Source organism: Microcaecilia unicolor, chromosome 11 (assembly GCF_901765095.1).
Source record: "Microcaecilia unicolor chromosome 11, aMicUni1.1, whole genome shotgun sequence".
Classification (NCBI taxonomy): domain Eukaryota; kingdom Metazoa; phylum Chordata; class Amphibia; order Gymnophiona; family Siphonopidae; genus Microcaecilia; species Microcaecilia unicolor.
The window spans coordinates 195,349,762-195,369,574 of record NC_044041.1 but is presented as its reverse complement, the minus strand read 5'-3'; the positions used below and the strand labels follow the sequence as shown (position 1 = coordinate 195,369,574).

Here is a 19,813-nt window from a genome sequence, read left to right as displayed (position 1 = left end):
TTTGCTCCGATTTTTGAAAAAGTTATTCACATTCTAAGAGCAGGTGCAAGTTTTCAAAGTGAATGTACATCTCTCTTTCTGCTTTTGAAAAGTTGGCAGTCTGCACAATTAAAAATGCAGCTGTACTTTTTAGTAACACAGTCTTTTTATAAACATTTCCTCCAAAAACTAGCAAGGTGAGCCACCTGCTACCAGACTGGGAGTTTTTCATAAAGAAATCCTCGGCTTTCTTACAAAGTTTGGACAAATGCACGTTTGTTGGTAGCTGGGTTTATTCTAGCCATAAGCGTTACAGTGCATAGGCAATAAATAATGGAAACATGATTTAAAACTCAGAGATGCAATAAAGCATAGTGCGTTCCTCTTCTAGGCTTTGCATGGTGCCATGTTCACCAGTACACCAGTATCAGGTATACCAGTATGCCAGCCAGCATCCGCTTCACAGCATGTCTCATGCAGGCTGCCATGAACTCTGATCGTTAACTGCACCATCAGGTCAGCAGTGGCCGCCAAGTGCCAAAAAGCACAAATATTTTCTTACAAAATACAAATAAATCCTTGTCCAATTATATACAGAAAAATACCATACAAAATATTCTGTTTTGCACCATTATAGAAAAATGTTCATTCAAGCAAGTTCTCCTTCAGTGTTCTGGACTCTTGTGACTCTCACATGCCTTTGTCTTCCTAAGCCCCGCCCCCGTAGCTCCCTGCAGATGCTGGGTGTGCTGTCACCCTAATCAATCACGATGAATTTGTGCTGGGGGGAGGGCAACCTTCCTCTTAGCTTTCATCCAGCAGATTACAGCTGCCCTGAAATACAGAACAAGATTTTGAGTGATGATGCACAGGAGAGAGGAGACATAAGGTGCATTACAGGACTGGAAGAGAAGGGAATTCACAGGCAAAGTAACATACATAGTAACATAGTAGATGACGGCAGAAAAAGACCTGCACGGTCCATCCAGTCTGCCCAACAAGATAATTTCACATGTGCTACTTTTTCTGTATACCTTACCTTGATTTGTATCTGCCATTGTCAGGGCACAGACCATATAAGTCTGCCCAGCACTAGCCCCGCCTCCCAACCACCAGCCCCGCCTCCCACCACCTGCTCTGCCTCCCAATCTCCACTAAGCTTCTGGGGATCCCTTCCTTCTGAGCAGGATTCCTTTATGTTTATCCCACGCATGTTTGAATTCCGTTACTGTTTTCATCTCCACCACCTCTCGCGGGAGGGCATTCCAAGTATCCACCACTCTCTCTGTGAAAAAAATACTTCCTGACATTTTTCTTGAGTCTGCCCCCCTTCAACCTCATTTCATGTCCTCTCGTTCCATCTCTGGAAAAGGTTCGTTTGCGGATTAATACCTTTCAAATATTTGAACGTGTGCAGGACGTCAGACTCACAGAAACAGAAGCCTGTGCAGCCGCGTTGCTGATCTGCAAGGGCAGGCTGTTGCTAGTGGAATAGCAACATTAACATTCCATGTAGAATCTCAAATAGTAGCAACATTCCAGAATCTCAAATAGTAGCACCTGCAACATTCCATGTAGAATCTCAAATAGGGAAAGGGAAATAGAACTTGATATACCGCCTTTCTGAGGTTTTTGCAACCTCATTCAAAGCGGTTTACATATATTCAGGTACTTATTTTGTACCAGGGGCAATGGAGGGTTAAGTGACTTGCCCAGAGTCCCAAGGAGCTGCAGTGGGAATTGAACTCAGTTCCCCAGGATCAAAGTCCACTGCACTAACCACTTGTGAAACTGTAGAGGGAATTCACTGAGCCTTGCATTTGAGGCTTTGGAACAGGGGTTCTCAAACCAATCAGATTTTCAGGATACCCACAATGAATATGCATGAGACAGATTTGCATAGGATGGAGATAGTGCATGCAAATTTATCTCATGCATATTCATTGCGGATATTCTGAAAACCTGGTGGGCTAGGTGTGGCCTGAGGACTGGGGTTGAGAACCCCTGTTTTAGAAAAAAAGACGAACAGTACTTAGAAATTGTGTCTGAATGTGGTTATGGTTAGAACTTCATGGAAAGAACGGGGCATCAGATTTGCCTAGCACAAACTGGAACAGGAATGCTTTTTGCAGGAAATGAAATGTGATTGCCCTGAATGTGAAGTGCTGTTGTAAGCCAATCAGCGCTTACAGGCCAGATGTGCTGCTCTTGTCATTTCTAAAGCACAACTGGATGTGCGTAACATGGTGCAGACAAGGGCTTTCACCCAGTCAGTGTCCCTAGGAAAAATACAGAGTGTATATCTTATGAACGGCACCCTTCTTGAGTCTTGGAAATGATCAGTGGCTGAATTAGACTAGTTCCTGCCCAGGGAACCCTGGTATGGGAGAACTACAGTGAATCACAAGGTCAGTCGCTCTGCCTCTGGCAGGAGCGTGATATCTCTACTGTGTTCTGGCATTTAGCTAGCATGAAATACTGTGCACAGTGCTCAGATGGTCTTATCTCATTGCACTGGGTGACATTTGGACAAGGAGAGAGGTGTGGGAGGCATTGGCTGGAAGCTTTTTTTTTCACCCTTGAAGGCTGCTGGTTTTTCTCTTTATGAGAAAGGGTCCTGTTCATTTTTATTTTGTGTAAGCTACAGCACTGAGTTAAAGAGAAGGTAAACTAAGGCATTGTATAAAAACAGTTGATGAAGGAGCTACTTTGCTGGAGTTTTAAGGAAACGACATGAAATAAAACAATTTAGACACAAGTGAACATAGAAAACCCTAAATTACTACTACTTATCATTTCTATAGCGCTACCGGACGTACGCAGCACTTCACACTTGAACATGGAGAGACAGTCAAAATACAACCTGCTCTATGCCTTGGGGAGAGAAATATACCCTATGAAGCACTGTTATGACTGGTGTTTGGGTGGTGGGGCTAGCTCTGGGCAAGACTTGTACGGTCTGTGTCCTGAAAATGGCAGATACAAATCAAGGTAAGGTATACACAAGAAGTAGCACATATGAGTTTATCTTGTTGGGCAGACTGGATGGACCATGCAGGTCTTTTTCTGCCGTCATCTACTATGTTACTATGTAATCTAATTATGACAGACAGGACAAGTAAGGGATAAGGGTTAGGACAGACAGGACATATCAGGGATAGGGGACAGTTGAAGGGTTAGGTTTAGGAGTTAAAAGCAGCATCGAAGAGGTGGGTTTTTAGTCTAGATTTGAAGATAGCCAGAGATGAGGCTTGGCGTACCGGCTCAGGAAGTTTATTTCAGACATAAGGTGCAGCAAGATAGAAGGAAAGGAGTCTGGAGTTAGCGGTGGAGGAGAAGGGTGCAGATAAGAGAGATTTGCCCAGTGAGTGGAGTTCCCGGGGAGGAGTGTAGGGAGAGACGAGAGTGGAGAGGTACTGAGGAGCTGCAGAATGAATGCATTTGTAAGTCAGTAAGAGGAGTTTGAACTGAATGCGGAATTATGCACATCTGTCAAATTAAAGTGCTCTGACCGGGCATAGCCTAATTTTTTTAATTTCTATGCCATATGAACATTTTAAATTTGTCCCTGAAAGGGCCTGGGTGACTTTGCACTCTTTCTTCTGAAGAGTTAATGTGGTTCATACTCATTGCCCACTCTGCCTGTAATTTATCTCAAACGTTCTCCTGGCCAAAGTTGGCCAACTAGGACGAAAACCCCCGAGACAAGGGAAGTCTTTGTTTTCTCCATCCAGGGAATCAATCCAGACCCCAGCCAGTCTTTGGGCAGACACCTCCCAGATGCTTTCAGAATCAAGTTTCCCAGTTTATGCCCCAGGTCAAGGTCCTCAGGTTTGCTTACCCTCCGTTCGCCCTTCTGTGGATTCCCTATCTTCTGTGTCATTGTCCTCTTCATCCACATCTTCCTCCTCATCCTCATCACCTTCGCAAAGAAAACAAATGGTTCAGAAAGCACTGCATCTTTATAGCTTCAACTTTATACCCCAACAGAATGGTTATAGCAGCGGGCTGAGAGCCAAAGCAGCCGGGATTCAAATCCTAGTGATGTTTCTTGTGACCTTGGGAAATCACTTAACCCTCCATTACCTCAGATACAAGTTTAGATAGTAAAGCCCTCTGGGGTCCAGGAAACCCCTACTGGACCTGAATTACTACTGAAAAGGTGTGAGTTAAGTAACAACAACAACAACAACTAAATAATAATCCCATATAATAAAACTCACCCTCAACGTTCTGAAGACACTGACGTCACTTCCTTCAAGACGGGTTCGAAGGGTTCGTGGTGGTGAAGCCACCGAAATTGCCAAGTTTTGGGGCCCCGCCCTCGCATCAAACGTGATGACGTTGAGGACGGGGCAATGGCGCCACACACCGAGGGCGGAGCAATGGCGTACGGTGCGTTCAGGAGGTGCGGAGCAATGGCGTCAGAACGACGAAGGGGTCGGTAGGTAGGTAGGGAGGGAGGGAGAAGGGGGGTGTTGGGGGAGGAAAACCTTGCTAGGGCCTCTTTTACTAGTAAAAAAATAAAACATAGTTCCGTAGGTCACATTGTCCTTTAAAGGTTAGAACTGCTCTATATGTGGTTCACCTAAATGGATAAACTTATTTGGATAGTGGCTGAATGCTGCCACTATCCAGAACTCATAGGCACCAATACTTCAAAACGATTGGGGTGCTAAACCCAACACAAACGAGCTCTCCCTGGATGCACTGAAGGAGCCTGCTCGATTCTGGGGGTGCTCAGTCCCCAACAGCACCTGCAGAACTAACTCGTAGACAGATATTTAACTGTACATAGAACGTGCCTGAGTTTAGCCACCCATCTGTTGATTCCCAATCGACTCTGTACCACCCATCGTGGCCCCTCAGCTTTGTGCTAAGCTGTGTTGTAGAAAAGCATTATTTGGATTTTGCTCCCACCTTTTCAGTACTAGCTCAAGGTGAGTTACATTCAGGTACACTGGGTATTTAGCGTCATCATATCTATGTTATTTGAATGTTCTGATTTGTGCTTATTCGGTGTTTCATTGGTATTATGCTGACATTGTGTTATATCTATGTTATTTGAATCTCAGTGCTGTTAAATGTGTATATTCTTTGATACTGTTTCATGGTAGTCTTATGATTAGGTTTCAAGTTTACTCCATTTATTGTATTTATGTTTATTCTTGGTTATTTTACTATTGTTATGCTGTTAACACAATTGTAATTTTTATGTAAACTGTACCTGCTGTACACGGCCTTGGGTGAATCTCTTCATAAAGGCGGTTAATAAATCCCAAGAAATAAATTAAACAATAAATGATACATTTTGGCTGTATATTTTTCAGCACAGGATTAGCGCATGGAGGTGGGGTTTGGCTCAGATGTTATTCTTAGCTATACTGTGCTTTTCCAACTGTTGATTAAAATGATGGGGAAATAGTGCACACAGAAAAACATAAGAGTAGCCATACACTGGGTCAGACCAATGGTCCATCTAGCCCAGGATCCTGTTTTCGAAACAGTGGCCAAGCCAGGTCACAAGTACCTGGCAGAAACCCAAATCGTGGCAACATTCCATGTAGAACCCAACGAAGATTCTGAAATCCTAAAAAGTGACAAGATTCCATGCAGAATCTCAAAGAGTAGCAACATTCCAAGTAGAACCCCAAATAATAGCAAGATTCTGGAATCCTAAGGCGTGACAAGATTCCATGCAGAATCTCAAAGAGTAGCAACATTCCGTGTAGAACCCCAAAGAATAGCAAGATTCTGGAATCCTAAGGAGTGACAAGATTCCATGCAGAATCTCAAAGAGTAGCAACATTCCGTGTAGAACCCCAAAGAATGGCAAGATTCTGGAATCCTAAAGAGTGACAAGATTCCATGCAGAATCTTAGAGTAGCAACATTCCATACTTCCCATGCCTGTCTCAATAGCAGACTATGGACCTTTCCTCCAGGAATTTATCCAAATCTTTTTAAAACCCAGATAAGCGAACCGCTGTTACCACATCCTCTGGCAAAGAGTTCCAGAGCTTAACTATTGAGTGAAAAAAATATTCCCTCCTATTCGTTTTAAAAGTATTTCCATGTAACTTCCTTGAGTGTCCCCTAGTCTTTGTACTTTTGGAATGAGTAAAAAACCAATTTACTTCTACTCATTCTACACTACTCAGGATTTTGTAGACCTCAATCATACCTTCCCTCAGCCATCTCTTTTCCAAGCTGAAGAGCCCTAACCTCTTTAGCCTTTCCTCATAGGAGAAGATTGTCATCCCCTTTATCATTTTGGTCCCTGTTCTTTGAACCTTTTCTAATTCTGATTAGTCAAGATTTTCCCCTAGTTACAGAAAAAAAAAAAAGCCTTAGTTTGCCCAGTCAGGGAATCAGATCTCCCCTGTTCCCTCACACTCTACTTACTCTCTGCTCAAAGACAAAGCTCAGATCTGTTCTTTTCCTGCCAGACACACTGAATACACAAACCCTATCCAAGGGCGTTTAATGCAGGAGCACCAGAGTCAAGGTATTCTTCGGTCCCTGGGACTTCCCCACCCAGGGATTAGCTCCAGTTCTGTTTGGTTGCATAATCCTAACAGTTTTACAAACATCCCCTCATTGTCAGAGCTTAAATTACATAAACAAGTTGATATTTACAAACTGGGACCTGCTTTTGTGGTAATCAAGAAATGTATTCAGTTATGTCCAATAAAAAAGGTATCATCTTATTTTCTTTTCCATGTTTTATTTTGTTTGATTTCTATTGGTAATAGGTAGAAACGTGCAAAACTGAATGGAATGCCCTGCACCACAGACAGTAAGGATCTGCTTAGTATCTGTGCAGAAGTAATTGTTCTTTTGAAAGGTTTGAGTGGCACCCAGGACTGAAAGCACAAATCTTAAGGGCTCAGAATTGAAATGTTGTTGCTCACCTCTTGGATTTAATGGTCTTGCTTTCTCTTTGAAAGGGAATCCTTGTCCCCTCACTACAGTTTACACATTTGTGTTTGAAATAATGGAAGTCGTGATCCTACATCAAAAGTAGCTGCAGTTTTCTTTCCCTCCCTTCAGTGGCGTAGCCAAGGGTGGGCCTGGGTGGGCCCAGACCCACCCAGTAGCAGCATACCTATGATGTGGCTGGCAGGGCCAAGCCCCACCAGCTGAAAACTCCCAACAACCGTCCCTCCTGCATACCTTGTAAATAGCAGATTTTTGCCTGCAGTGAGCAGCGATTGATACATTCCGCTCGCACCAGCCCCACAGCCTTCCCTCTGATGTATTCCTGCCTAGGTGGAAACAGGAAGTTGCATCAGAGGGAAGGGTGTGGGGCCAACATGAACAGTGTGTATTAGTTGCTGCCGCTGAAAATCTGCCATTTAAAAGGTATGCGGGAGGGAGGGGGATGTTTGAGAGACCATATGGCATGCAGGCGAGAGAGGGAGAGACCAAATCACTTGTGGGACAAGGCACAGTTCTTCTGCCCACCTATCTTGAGCCCAGGCCCACCCAAAGGTGAGTGTCTGGCTGCACCCCTGCTTCAGAAGGAGCCACATTTCGACCAGATGTTTCACCCTCTCATACAAGTGTTAGTACACGTGATGTACCATTGCGGGCAGTTATAATTTACTCGCTACACGTACAGTTTTACATTTCATGACTGTATGGAAAGTGAAACTGGTTGGGGGCACTTTTCCTCACAGCTGATGATGTATCACATATCAGGTCTCAGTGTAACTGGAACTCTGGTATTGGTTATAGTATGAAAATAAGACTAACATCTCTAGTATTGGAGATATGGTCCTAAAAACAATGAGATGAAAATTCAGTGGCGTAGCTGCCATTTAAGTGGCCACGAAAAGACACGTATAGTTTCAGTGGCACGGCTGCCATTTAAGTGGCTACGTAAAGACACGTATAGTTTCAGTGGCACGGCTGCCATTTAAGTGGCCACATAAAGGCATGGATAGCTTTAGTGGTGGATATATACAGTGTACAAGTGTCATGTTGAAAATCCACATATAATCTTAAATGATCAGTTATATGTTTAAAAGTCTGTACCTCCTATTTACCTGTTGGTACTTGGATGCGTAACTTATGTGTTCAGTGGTAAAATTCTATATATTTTTGTTCCCCCCTGCACATGACTTATGAGGGCCACCAGACAAAAGTGTGATGGGCTGTATGGCAGGCTTTCAGTGGTGTGGGTTGCCAGTGCTTTCCTCAGCCATCCTTGGCAATGGAGGGTTAGGTGGCTTGCTTGAGGGGAGACATGATAGAGGTATATAAAATAACGAGTGGAGTGGAACAGGTGGATGTGAAGCGTCTGTTCACGCTTTCCAAAATTACTAGGACTTGGGGGCATGCGATGAAACTACAGTGTAGTAAATTTAAAACAAATTGGAAAAAAGGTTTCTTCACCCAACGCATAATTAAACTCTGGAATTCGTTGCCGGAGAACGTGGTGAAGGCGGTTAGCTTGGCAGAGTTTAAAAAGGGGTCAGATGGTTTCCTAAAGGACAAGTCCATAAACCACTACTAAATGGACTTGGGAAAAATCCACAATTCCAGGAATAACATGTATTGAATGTTTGTACGTTTGGGAAGCTTGCCAGGTGCCCTTGGCCTGGATTGGCCGCTGTCGGGGACAGGATGCTGGGCTCGATGGACCCTTGGTCTTTTCCCAGTGTGGCATTACTTATGTACAAGTCAAGGAGCTACTATGGGATTTGAACCTGGGCCTTCTAGTTTCCAGCCTGTTGCTCTAACCATTTGGATCCTTCTCCACCCCAAATCACTTACCCTTTCTGGGTGTATAACTTTAGACAAGCAATGCAAAATGGTAAGGAAGCGTTACCAGATAGATTACGAGTCTGAAGGGACTGGGAGTTTATTTTAACGACTGAAAGCTCATCGAGTTCTATAATAGCAAATACCTGTTCCGAAATCGATGGTTCTTAGGTCTGCAACGATGTGATCTAAGTCCAAGGTGAAGTAATCCATGTTTTCAAAGCCCGGCTCAGTCTTCTCCAGCTGACAGCCTTTTGAAGCATCCAAGATTCTGTGAGGTGTGAAAATAACCAGGCAGTGATGACTGTCCATTGCAAAACCCCACAGCAACATAACAGCTGTTGGTAGCTAAAGCAGTGGGTCCAGTTGCCCTGTCTATCAAGATTCCTTCCTGTTCCTCTACTGCCCTTATCATTGCCACGAAGAAAAGCACATTAGAAGCTGTCAGCGCTTTTACGAAAAAAGGACACGTTTTTGAAAAGTTTCCACAGACTTTAGGGCACTGGTTCCCAAACCTGATCCAGGAGGCACCCCAGGCAGTCAGGTTTTCAGGATATCCACAATGAGAGATATCCTTGAGAGAAATTTGCATGCAGTGGGGGCAGTGCATGCAAATTTCTCTCATGAATATTCATGGTGGATGTTGTGGAAGAGTATTTAGAGGCCCTATGCAAACCTTCAACCTTATTCCTCTCCCCCCCCCCTTCAATTTTCAGATCCTTAGCCTATTCCTGACAATCCTTGCTTCAACTGATTGCATTTACCACAGTAACCGGAGAGTCGTTTCTATTTGGTTTGTTAATATCTCTTAAATATCTTAGTGCATACAAAATCGATTTAACACGTTAACCTACAAATTAACACATGTACAATCGATTTGCTGGCATTAAAAATTTATTACAACGAATATGTGAAACGAACTGAAGAAAGAAAGCCTAAAAAGCGGGGGAAAAAAGGCCAAATGAACTGAAATATTTTGGCCTCTACATCCCTAATACAGTGGATTCCAGGCAGAAATAGAACTGCTTTCCCATGTCATTGCATTCTACATTTCAAGTGAGTTTCCGCAGTGAATGGGTGCTAACTAGAGCTCAGAATTTAACGGATGGGTCCAGATAATGAACCTTCTACTTCTGGGAGACAGGGAATGAAGAGCTTCAGCAGACAAAGACTTACGTTTTAATGAGTTGCTTTGTATTCTATGAGTGGAGAGACAGCCCAAAGAAGAGGTCAAGTGCCGGAAAAACGAGAGACAGAAAACGAAAGTGAAGAGTTGGAAAGAGAAAGAAGAAGGAAAAAAAGAAAAAGAAAGGAAATGATTTTAAAGTTCTGGTTATATTTTTCATGAAAGATACAAGAAAATTTAAACTAGTACAGAGGAAGCATGGTGTGGGGTGGAATGGAGATGGAGGGGGGGGGGGGGGGAGAGGTGAAGAAGCAAGTCGCCCAAGCTTCATACAAAGGAAGACCCTTACAAGGGGTGCAGAATGGTGAAATATGGGGGGTCAGCCAGGGCTGGATTTAAACACAGGTCTAGAAGACCATACTTTGAAAGCATTCATTTCGTTCTTTAGATTGTAAGCTCTTCTGAGCAGGGACCGTCCTTAGTTGTTAATTTGTACAGCGCTGCGTAACCCTAGTAGCGCTCTAGAAATGTTAAGTAGTAGTAGTAGTAGTAGTAATTCAAAATTGGGGGCGGGTAGGCTTCCCCCACCAATCTCTGACTCCTTTGCCCACTGGTCCAGTTTATGGGTACTTTAAGCTTAAATCCAGCTCTGGGTTCAACGTGACAAGAGGGCACCAGAAGGGATGGCAAACGATGAGATAAGTGACCTAGCCAGGACTAATGTTTAGGTAGGGTTTGAGGTTAACATGGGTGGGCACAAGGTGGTTCAGATTTTTCTTTCATTTGCCTCCGCTATTGCTGCTGACTGGGTGGGCCTGATTCTAAAGTGGGGAGGCCATCGCAATGACTTGGTGGGGGGTGGAGTTGGGGGGGGTGCAGGGTCCAATGTGGCAATCTGGCCTGGGCTTCTGGGACCCTTTGGGTGACCCTGAGGGAAGATTCAATGCAAATTAATTTCCAGAAAAGAACAGAGGGCTTACTTCCCTATTCGCAACAGAGGTGCTCTTCCTGCTTGGAACGACCATCGAGGCTTCAGGTACTTAAAGAGTTTTGTTTTTCAGTGACCTGATAAAAATGTCCCAATAATTTCATACGGTAGCAGTGTTACTTACCATGAGGAAAGCAGCTACCACCGTCTCATCCATGGCCTCAATGGCCTTCTCCACCAGTTTGGAAGATGTTTCCAGCTGTTCCCTGTATTGCTGTATCAAGGATTGAACAAATCCGGTCTTGTCTTCCTGTTCCTTGGCGATTCTCTGGAGAAGATCATTTTTCTTCTCTTCCAGGATTTCACCGAGCGTGTCAAACGTCCTCTGTAGGGCTTCCTTCTTTTGCCGGCTGTTGTCCTGCAGAAGAAATTGGGACACAATTTGCGGTGGATGACTTTGAAAAATGATGATGTGGGTTAGTTAGGAAACCGGAACCAGTATCACCAGTAAAAGCTGATCTATGTGGGGAAAGCAGTCTGAGATACTGCTGGCTTGGGACACTGATGGTATCTGATCTCCATTTTTTAGACTTTAGTCTAATGGAGGAGTGGCCTAGTGGTTAGGGTGGTGGACTTTGGTCCTGGGGAACTGAGTTTGATTCCCACTTCAGGCACAGGCAGCTCCTTGTGACTCCTGGGTATTTGAGCCCAATGACTAAGGAGATTGGCTCCTGGAGACCACTCTCTGGCTGGTGCAGCCCTGGGCTCACCAGTGTTAAGGCACTGCGTTTCATCACAATCACTCATATTTCCAAGGACTTGGCCATTTTCCATCCCTCACCTCTACGGCTTTACAGGACTCCTCCAGCTGGCTAATGATAGTCTGAACTCTGTCGTTTCCAGCCATCAGCATGGCAATGCAGCCGCTCAACTCTGTCTGTGAGAAATGGAGACAAACGCAATTAACCCTTGCACTGCTGGACAGGGATCAAGAGAGAGGGGGGGAGGCAAGTTGTAAGGACTGAGCCAGTGCACTGTCCAAAGTTGGAAGCTCTACAGGAGTGGAATATGCAGTGAAGCAACGTGGAGAAATGAAGCATAAATACCAAAAGGAGTTGTAATGGTCAGCAAATAAGTACACTGGTAAAATATATTTTCTGGGTTTGGCTATATAATTTAAAACGGCACTGACTTTGATAACTGACAGTATCATGGGGGCAGCAGACAAATCAGTGCTTCCACAATAATACCTTCAAATCTGCCCATCACTACCTTTCCCTGGGCTTTTACGTACAATACCTTGGACAGGAGCACATGAGGATCTCAGAGAAAAATTACATAGCTAGATGTCTCAACTTGGAAATCCCTTTAGTGAACGTAGGCGCCTTCACTGAAGAGATAGGGAATGAAGACAATCCAGCAAGTTCCCACTGGTGAGGAGCCCTCCATGGGCCTGCTGGACACCCCAACACTGCTGCAATGCAGATCCGGCGATTCTAAATATAAATCCATGACCTAAACTTCTGCTACTTCAGGGCTGCAGTCACTTGTTTCTATTTATACCCAACAATCTCTGAGCTCTGTGACTATTTCTGAAGTTCATCATCAGCACAGAAGCAAAACGCAGGCCTCAACGTTCTCTCCTCTATCCAGGGTACAGTTTCCCCAACACCCCACTACCCATGGCGCAAGACTCCCAACTTGCCCTCAGCTTTTTGCTCCCATTGACTCCTGAAGTTCATCGGTTCCTCCAACATCTTCATGCCCCTACACCATAAGCCCTGCTACGATTGCTCACTTCACATTCTCCCCAGGCTACCCCTTAACAGCAGAAACTCCCAGATGCCTCACATTCGAAGTTTCTCGCATTACAAGCTTTGCCAATCAATTCTTCATAGGATTAAGGGAACTTGTGGCCGTAGGGTATAGGCATGACTTGTACCTTCTGGCCCTGGTAGACGTTCTGAAGTGGAGCAACTTCGCAGTCTTTGTGAGCCCCAAAGACTTTGCACATGGAACATGTGGGGATTCCGCAAGTCATACAGTAGATGTTAATCTTCTCATCTTCATGCTCCTTGCACATGGGGTGCTTTTCTTTCTTCAGAGGTCTGCTAAACAAAGCAAGTAACAGGTTCAGTTGCACCGAGAAGAAACACAGACCATGCTTCACAGCCTATAAAAGACAAGTGCTCTGTATCTACACAAAATGAAATGCACAGCAAATCTTATCTGTAGAAAAGGAAGTAGTGTCTACAGATAGAAACATAGAGGCTGGTCATCACGTAAGCAAAGGACTTAAACTAGATGTGTTCATAGAAATGAAAATACAGATTAGGATATTTTTATAAAGCAAGATATGAGTTTGTAGATTGCACAATATTTCTCACAGAAGGAATTAAAGACCAGGTTCTGCTTGTACAAATGCAGGTATTAATGAGGCTTTGTGGCTATTTTTTTTTTCTGTAATTCTTTCTACGTCCTTAGCCTACAGAATCATTGAACTCAGTTCAGCATTTTAAGACGGCTCAGAGCTTGGCACAACCTTTTTAAAAAAAATGAAAATAGCAGCATTTCAAACCTTGAGTAATCCTGTTTATAGACGTCAATGATGTTTTCCACTAGAAGATTCCTTTGGAGGCCGTATACACCGTGACGGTCCAGAAGTACTTCATGGCGGCATGAAGGACAACGGAAGCGCCCACCTGAGATAGAGCTGGTTCTGGACTGCCAATATGGGTTACCTGCCTGCGGGAACCATCAACAGAATGACACAATCAAGGGGCTTCCAAGACCAATGGCCAATCTATAGCATAATCATAAGAGCATTTCTTCTATGGTCTGTCTTTCACCACTACAGATCTCCGGTCTCATTATGTCTTGGTGTGCCAGGAGCCATTTCTACCATGACTTACCCCAGCAGCTTATGACACAAATTGTTTCTTCCTTTATTTATTTTTTTGCTTGGAGCATGACCTTTCCCTGGCACAACCCAAGAACAGCTACTGTTCGTGAGGTTTGAAATAGCAGCTTAAGGCGGCAAAGAAGGGGAAAGATATACTAGCCAGGAGAGGCAACTTGGACCAACGAAAGTTGGAGAAAAGGAAATAAAAGGTAAAGAACTACCAGGAGACCCAAGCCTGAGAAACCAGAAGGGAATGGAGAGTGAAGAGCAGCAGCCAGGGAAGGCGGCTGCTCTGCTTATGTTCAATGCTGATGGTTTCTAACATTTGGAGGTACTGACCTGGAAGACATCATTGGCACATTTCCGGCACAGATTGTGCTGACATGGAAGAATCACCACCGGTTTGGTGAACATCTCCAAGCAGATGGGGCAAATCAGCTGTTTCTCCAAATTGTCCATTGGATTCGAGTCCCCGATAATGCTTGACTGGTAATCCATGGTAGATGCCACCAAGTTAAGATCCTGGAAATGGTTCTTCTGCCGACAGCGTACCTAAAGAAAAATCTGCTTGGCTCCCTCTGTTCCCGTTTTACTTACAGAAAGAGACTGCTCTTCTGCCCAACTTCTTCCTGTGCTACTGAAGTTTCCCAGTTTGGAGACTGTCTTTACTTCCAGATCCTATTACTTTGTTTATTTATAGCCTGTCTCAGGGTCACATGTCCTTGGGATGGAGAGGACTTGTCACAGATTCCTTTGCCCAAATCTGATGGGCGGACTTTGGATTTCTCCACTCCCTGAAACACAGCCTCTGTGTCACATGCAGGAGTGAGCAATCACCCATCCTGGGACATACAGGTCTGTAAACAGGAGAGGAAATGAGAACGTCTTGTCCAGACTGGGGGGGGGGGGGGGGGGGGAAGAAGACAATTTCTAGGGATCTCTGGAGAGTTTGTGTACAGAAATTGGAGAATTAGCAGTACATAAGTGCAATACCACTTCCTAACACCCCTTAAGCCTCTGATCACATGTGACACTTGCAATCTAGTCATTTAATGTACGTAGTCTAAAAATCAGTGTAATAAGCATCTATAGTTGACTTGATGGAGGGGTAACATCACCCTTCTCAGCACATAGAAACCCTAATGGGATGGAGGAGTAGCCTAATGGTTACAGCAGTGGGCTAAGAAGCCAGGATACCAGCATTCAAATCCCAGTACTATGCATGATCACCTTGGGCAAATCATTTAACCCTTCATTGTCTGAGATACAAACTTACATTGCAAGTCATCCAGGGACAGGGAAATGCCTAGTGTACCTGAAAGTAATTTGCCATGAGCTACTACTAAAAAGGTATAAATTAAATCTGAGTTCCTTTCCCTTTGATCTATCTTGAATTGTTTAGCAACTTCATTACCTGATATAGCTTACCCCTAATGTTAACAAAATTCTAAGTTTGATGTTAAGCTGGGTAACAACATAACAAAAGTAATGTGTACAAGTATAAACATAAATACGATGAAAGAGGAAAACTTGAGAACAGCAAATTGATATGAAACAGGATCAAAAATATAGAATTAGCCAAGTTCATACATGTATATTAGCAGAGATTTTCACAGTTTTTCACAGGCTACTTGGGCAAAAACCCTTTGGTGTGAGGGCTAGGAGCATCATTGACAAAGTTGCTGGTACCATGATGGGGGTGGGGTGGGGTGGGGAGTGCATAAGTACATAAGAATTGCCATAGTGGGACAGATTGAAGGTCCATCAAGCCCAGCATCCTGTTTCCAACAGTGGCCAATCCAGGTCACAAATACCTGGCAAGATCCCAGAACAGTACATTTTATGCTGCTTATCCTAGAAATAAACAGTGGATTATCGATTTTCCCCAGGTCCATCTTAATATTGGCTAACCAAACCTTTTTTAAACCCTGCTAAGCTAACTGCTTTTACCACATTCTGTGGCAACGAATTCTAGAGTTTAATTACACGCTGAATGAAGAAATAGCTTCTTCTGAGTGAAGAAATATTTCCAATGATGCAGTCAGCCCACAGAGCAACTTGTGCAACTAAAATGAAGTCTGCTTCCTCACACTCTCGCTCAGACCATCCTCAGCCCCCATTCTTTCTCTCACCCTCCCCAACCCTTCCAACATACTCTTCCTCTGAACTTTATCTTTCTCACCAATACTCCCCCCCAACACATATTCTTCCCCCAATACACTCTCCCCATCTACACCATAGCTCCTATCCACCTCTCTCTCCAGTCAGCCTCCACCATCTCTGGATACTTACTTCTGGGTGCAGCACCCTCACTATTGAGCAAGCTGGAGGGGCAATTTGTATTATGTTTGGCACCCCTAATTATTTTGAAATGTTGGCACCTCCGATACGTCAAATAAGTACAGGGAATTGGTGGGAAAGCGAGGGCAGCAAGAACCAGGTGTACCCCTGTGTGGTTCAGAAAGAAGATCTCCTGCAAGTGATTGGTCAACTACCAGAGGGATAAATACATCTTCTTGGAAGCCTTACAGAGAGAAATGTGCAATGTAATTTTGTCTTTGTTTTATAATTCCATCTCATTAGAGGTACTGTTTGTATGTAACATTTGATATATAGGGACAGGTTTGTAGTAAGTTCTTTGTTAAGTGGGCTTGTCAACATCTGGATCATGATTGCCTATCCAGCTCATTTTCGAAAGAGAAGGGCGCCCATCTTTCGAAACAAATCGGGAGATGGGCGCCCTTCTCTCAGGGGCGCCAGAATCGGCATAATCAAAAGCCGATTTTGGGCGTCCCCAACTGCTTTCCGTCGCCAGGACGACCGAAGTTCCTGGGGGCGTGTCGGAAGGGTAGCGAAGGCGGGACAGGGGCATGCCAGGGCGTGGTTAAGAGATGGCCAGCTTCAGCCGATAATAGAAAAAAATGGGCGTCCCTGGTGAGAATTTGGTCCGCTTTTTTTTTTAAGGTCCAAGTCACAAAAAAGTGCCCGAACTGCCCAGATGACCACCGGAGGGAATCGGGGATGACCTCCCCTGACTTCCCCAGTGGTCACTAACCCCCTCCCACCCTCAAAAAAACAACTTTAAAAACTTTTTTTGCCAGCCTCAAATGTCATACTCAGGTCCATCGCAGCAGTATACAGGTCCCTGGAGCAGTTTTAGTGGGTGCAGTGGACTTCAGTTCAGGCAGGCGGACCCAGGCCCATCCCCCCTACCTGTTACACTTGTGGTGGAAAATGGGAACCCTTCAAAACCCACCTGAAACCCACTGTACCCACATGTAGGTGCCCCCCCTTCACCCCTTAGGGCTATGGTAGTGGTGTATAATTGTGGGGAGTGGGTTTTGGAGGGGGTTGGAGGGGGGCTCAGCACCCAAGGTAAGGGAGCTATGCACCTGGGACCAATTTGCCAAGTCCACTGTAGTGCCCCCTAGGGTGCCCGGTTGGGGCCCTGGCATGTGAGGGGGACCAGTGCACTATGAATCCTGGCCCCTCCCACGACCAAATGCCTTGGATTGGTTCGTTTTTGAGATGGGCGCCCTCGGTTTCCATTATGGGGGGAAAACCGAGGGCGCCCATCTCTAAATCCGGCGATCTCAGCATTTAGGTTGAGATTTGGGCGCCCCCAACCGTGTTTTCGACATGAAAGACGGACGCCCATCTCATTTGAAAATGCGGTCGGCCCCGCCCCTTCGCCGCGCCGTCCTCGGAGATGGGCGCCCCCGTTTGAAAATGCCCCTTCATGTGTCTTTTTCTTTCAGATTTAGTTTGACCCCATTTGTTGTTTTCTTGGGTTTACTTGGATGTAGATTTCTGAAATTTACAATTAAAAAACGGGATGTCAAAAACAGATGAACACTAGAGAGAGGAAGAGAGTCAGGAATCTGCAGGCTGAGATGGAAATTTTCTGTCTTTTCCCCCTAGCGTTTCTGGGATTTGAGGGTGGGGCGGGTTCTATGGTGTTGCCTCTATTCCGTTCCCTAGTGTGGGCAGGGACCATGTTCAGGGGAAGGCAGCATGTTTATTCTCTCTGTTGCTATAATTGGTAACTGTAGACTAAATTAATTGCTCATGATTCATAATTTATGAATTGTATTTGGCACTGAAAGACAGAATACAAGTCTAAAAGCGTCTCTTGCTGAAATCACCGACAAAATAACTGCCAGCTTTGGGCAGCAGCGTTTCGATTCAAACTCAACAAGGGCAAAACCCAGCGTCTAGTCCTATCGTCCCAGCACAGCAAGGTTATCCCGACTTCACTTGTCAATGGGGATTCTACTCTTCCAGTCTCGTCAACCCTGAAAATCCTTGGAGTCTTGTTAGACACTCGCTTGCAATTGGACAACCAGGTTAATCTCATCACTAAACCAATGTTCTACTCCATGTGGAGATTGCGGCGTAGCCGGAAATTCCTTTCGAGGGATCTCTTCTGTACTCTCACTCACTGGTTAGTCCTCTCCCATATAGACTACTGCAGTGGTATTTATGCTGGTAGTCGAAAATTTCTCCTGACAAAATTGCAGACTGCCCAAAACACAGCTGCTAGACTTATTTTTGGCAAACCACGCTTTGAACATGCAGAACCTCTTCGCTTCAACCTGCATGGGCTCCCCATTTTAGCTCGTCTCACCTTCAAAATCTGCACGTTAACTCACAAGATTATCTATGGGGAGGCCCCTGCCTACATGGAAGATTTGATTGATCTGCCATCCAGAAATGCTTCCTTGACTGCTCGATCTTACCTCAACTTACACTTTCCAAGCTATAAATCTTCAGGCACAGGCAGCTCCTTGTGACTCTGGGCAAGTCACTTAACCCTCAATTGCCCCAGGTACAAATAAGTACCTGTATATAATATGTAAGCTGCATTGAGCCTGCTATGAGTGGGAAAGCGCAGGGTACAAATGTAACACAAATAAAATAGATACTATTGGAGATTCTACATGGAATGTTGCTACTATTGGAGGTTCTACATGGAATGTTGCTACTATTGGAGATTCTACATGGAATGTTGCTATTCCACTAGCAACATTCCATGTAGAAGGCTGTGCAGGCTTCTGTTTCTGTGAGTCTGACATCCTGCACGTACGTGCAGGACGTCAGACTCACAGAAGCAGAAGCCTGCGCGGCCACATTGGTGATCTGCAAGGGCCGACTTCTACATGGAATGTTGCTAGTGGACTCATAGGAGCCACCTTTTCAAAATTATTGGGGGTGCTAAGCCCAATGGAAATGACCCCTCCCTGGACACATACAAGGACTTTTCTCAATATTGGGGGTGCTCAAGCACCCACACAGTCAGCTCCAATGAGTGGACTTCTACATGGAATGTTGCTAGTGGAATAGCAACATTCCATGTAGAATCTCAAATAGTAGCAACAGTGGAGGAGTGGCCTAGTGATTAGGGTGGTGGACTTTGGTCCTGGGGAACTGGGTTCGATTCCCACTTCAGGCACAGGCAGCTCCTTGTGACTCTGGGCAAGTCACTTAACCCTCCATTGCCCCACGTAAGCCGCATTGAGCCTGCCATGAGTGGGAAAGCACAGGGTACAAATGTAACAAAAATAAAATAGATACTATTGGAGATTCTACATGGAATGTTGCTACTACTGGAGATTCTACTAGCAATATTCCATGTAGAAGGATGCGCAGGCTTCTGTTTCTGTGAGGTGACGTGCAGGACGTCAGACTCGCAGAAGCCTGCCCGACCACATTGGTGATCTGCAAGGGCTGACTTCTACATGGAATGTTGCTAGTGGAATCTCAAATAGTAGCAACAGTGGAGGAGTGGCCTAGTGGTTAGGGTGGTGGACTTTGGTCCTGGGGAACTGGGTTCGATTCCCACTTCAGGCACAGGCAGCTCCTTGTGACTCTGGGCAAGTCACTTAACCCTCCATTGCCCCATGTAAGCTGCATTGAGCCTGCCATGAGTGGGAAAGCGCAGGGTACAAATGTAACTAAAAAAAAAAAAAAAAATCTGTTCAATATAAACTGCTCCTTTCCTCATCCTTCACCTATGTCAGTCCTAAGTTTTGGAACCGTCTACCAAAGTCCTTAAAGGAGATATACGGTCATCAAATTTTCAAAAAATCCTTAAAAACTTTGTTTGAGAA

General features: G+C 44.8%; 1 protein-coding gene across 2 annotated transcripts; it reads right to left on the bottom strand.

The window, feature by feature from the left end:
- Positions 1–254: 254 nt before the first annotated feature.
- Positions 255–14,387, bottom strand: TRIM63 (tripartite motif containing 63). Of its 2 annotated transcripts, XM_030218116.1 has the most exons (9): positions 14,043–14,387; positions 13,380–13,546; positions 12,744–12,912; positions 11,643–11,738; positions 10,986–11,219; positions 9,924–9,946; positions 8,894–9,018; positions 3,821–3,901; positions 255–813 (listed from the first exon to the last, which is right to left on the bottom strand). In XM_030218116.1, exons 1-9 carry the CDS (start codon positions 14,199–14,201, stop codon positions 803–805), a joined length of 1,065 nt encoding a protein of 354 aa, XP_030073976.1. In that variant the 5' UTR covers positions 14,202–14,387; the 3' UTR covers positions 255–802. The 2 variants fall into 2 exon arrangements, with proteins under 2 accessions (XP_030073976.1, XP_030073977.1); XM_030218117.1 differs by lacking the exons at positions 255–813; positions 3,821–3,901; positions 9,924–9,946 and having other exon boundaries at positions 8,897–9,018.
- Positions 14,388–19,813: the final 5,426 nt, after the last annotated feature.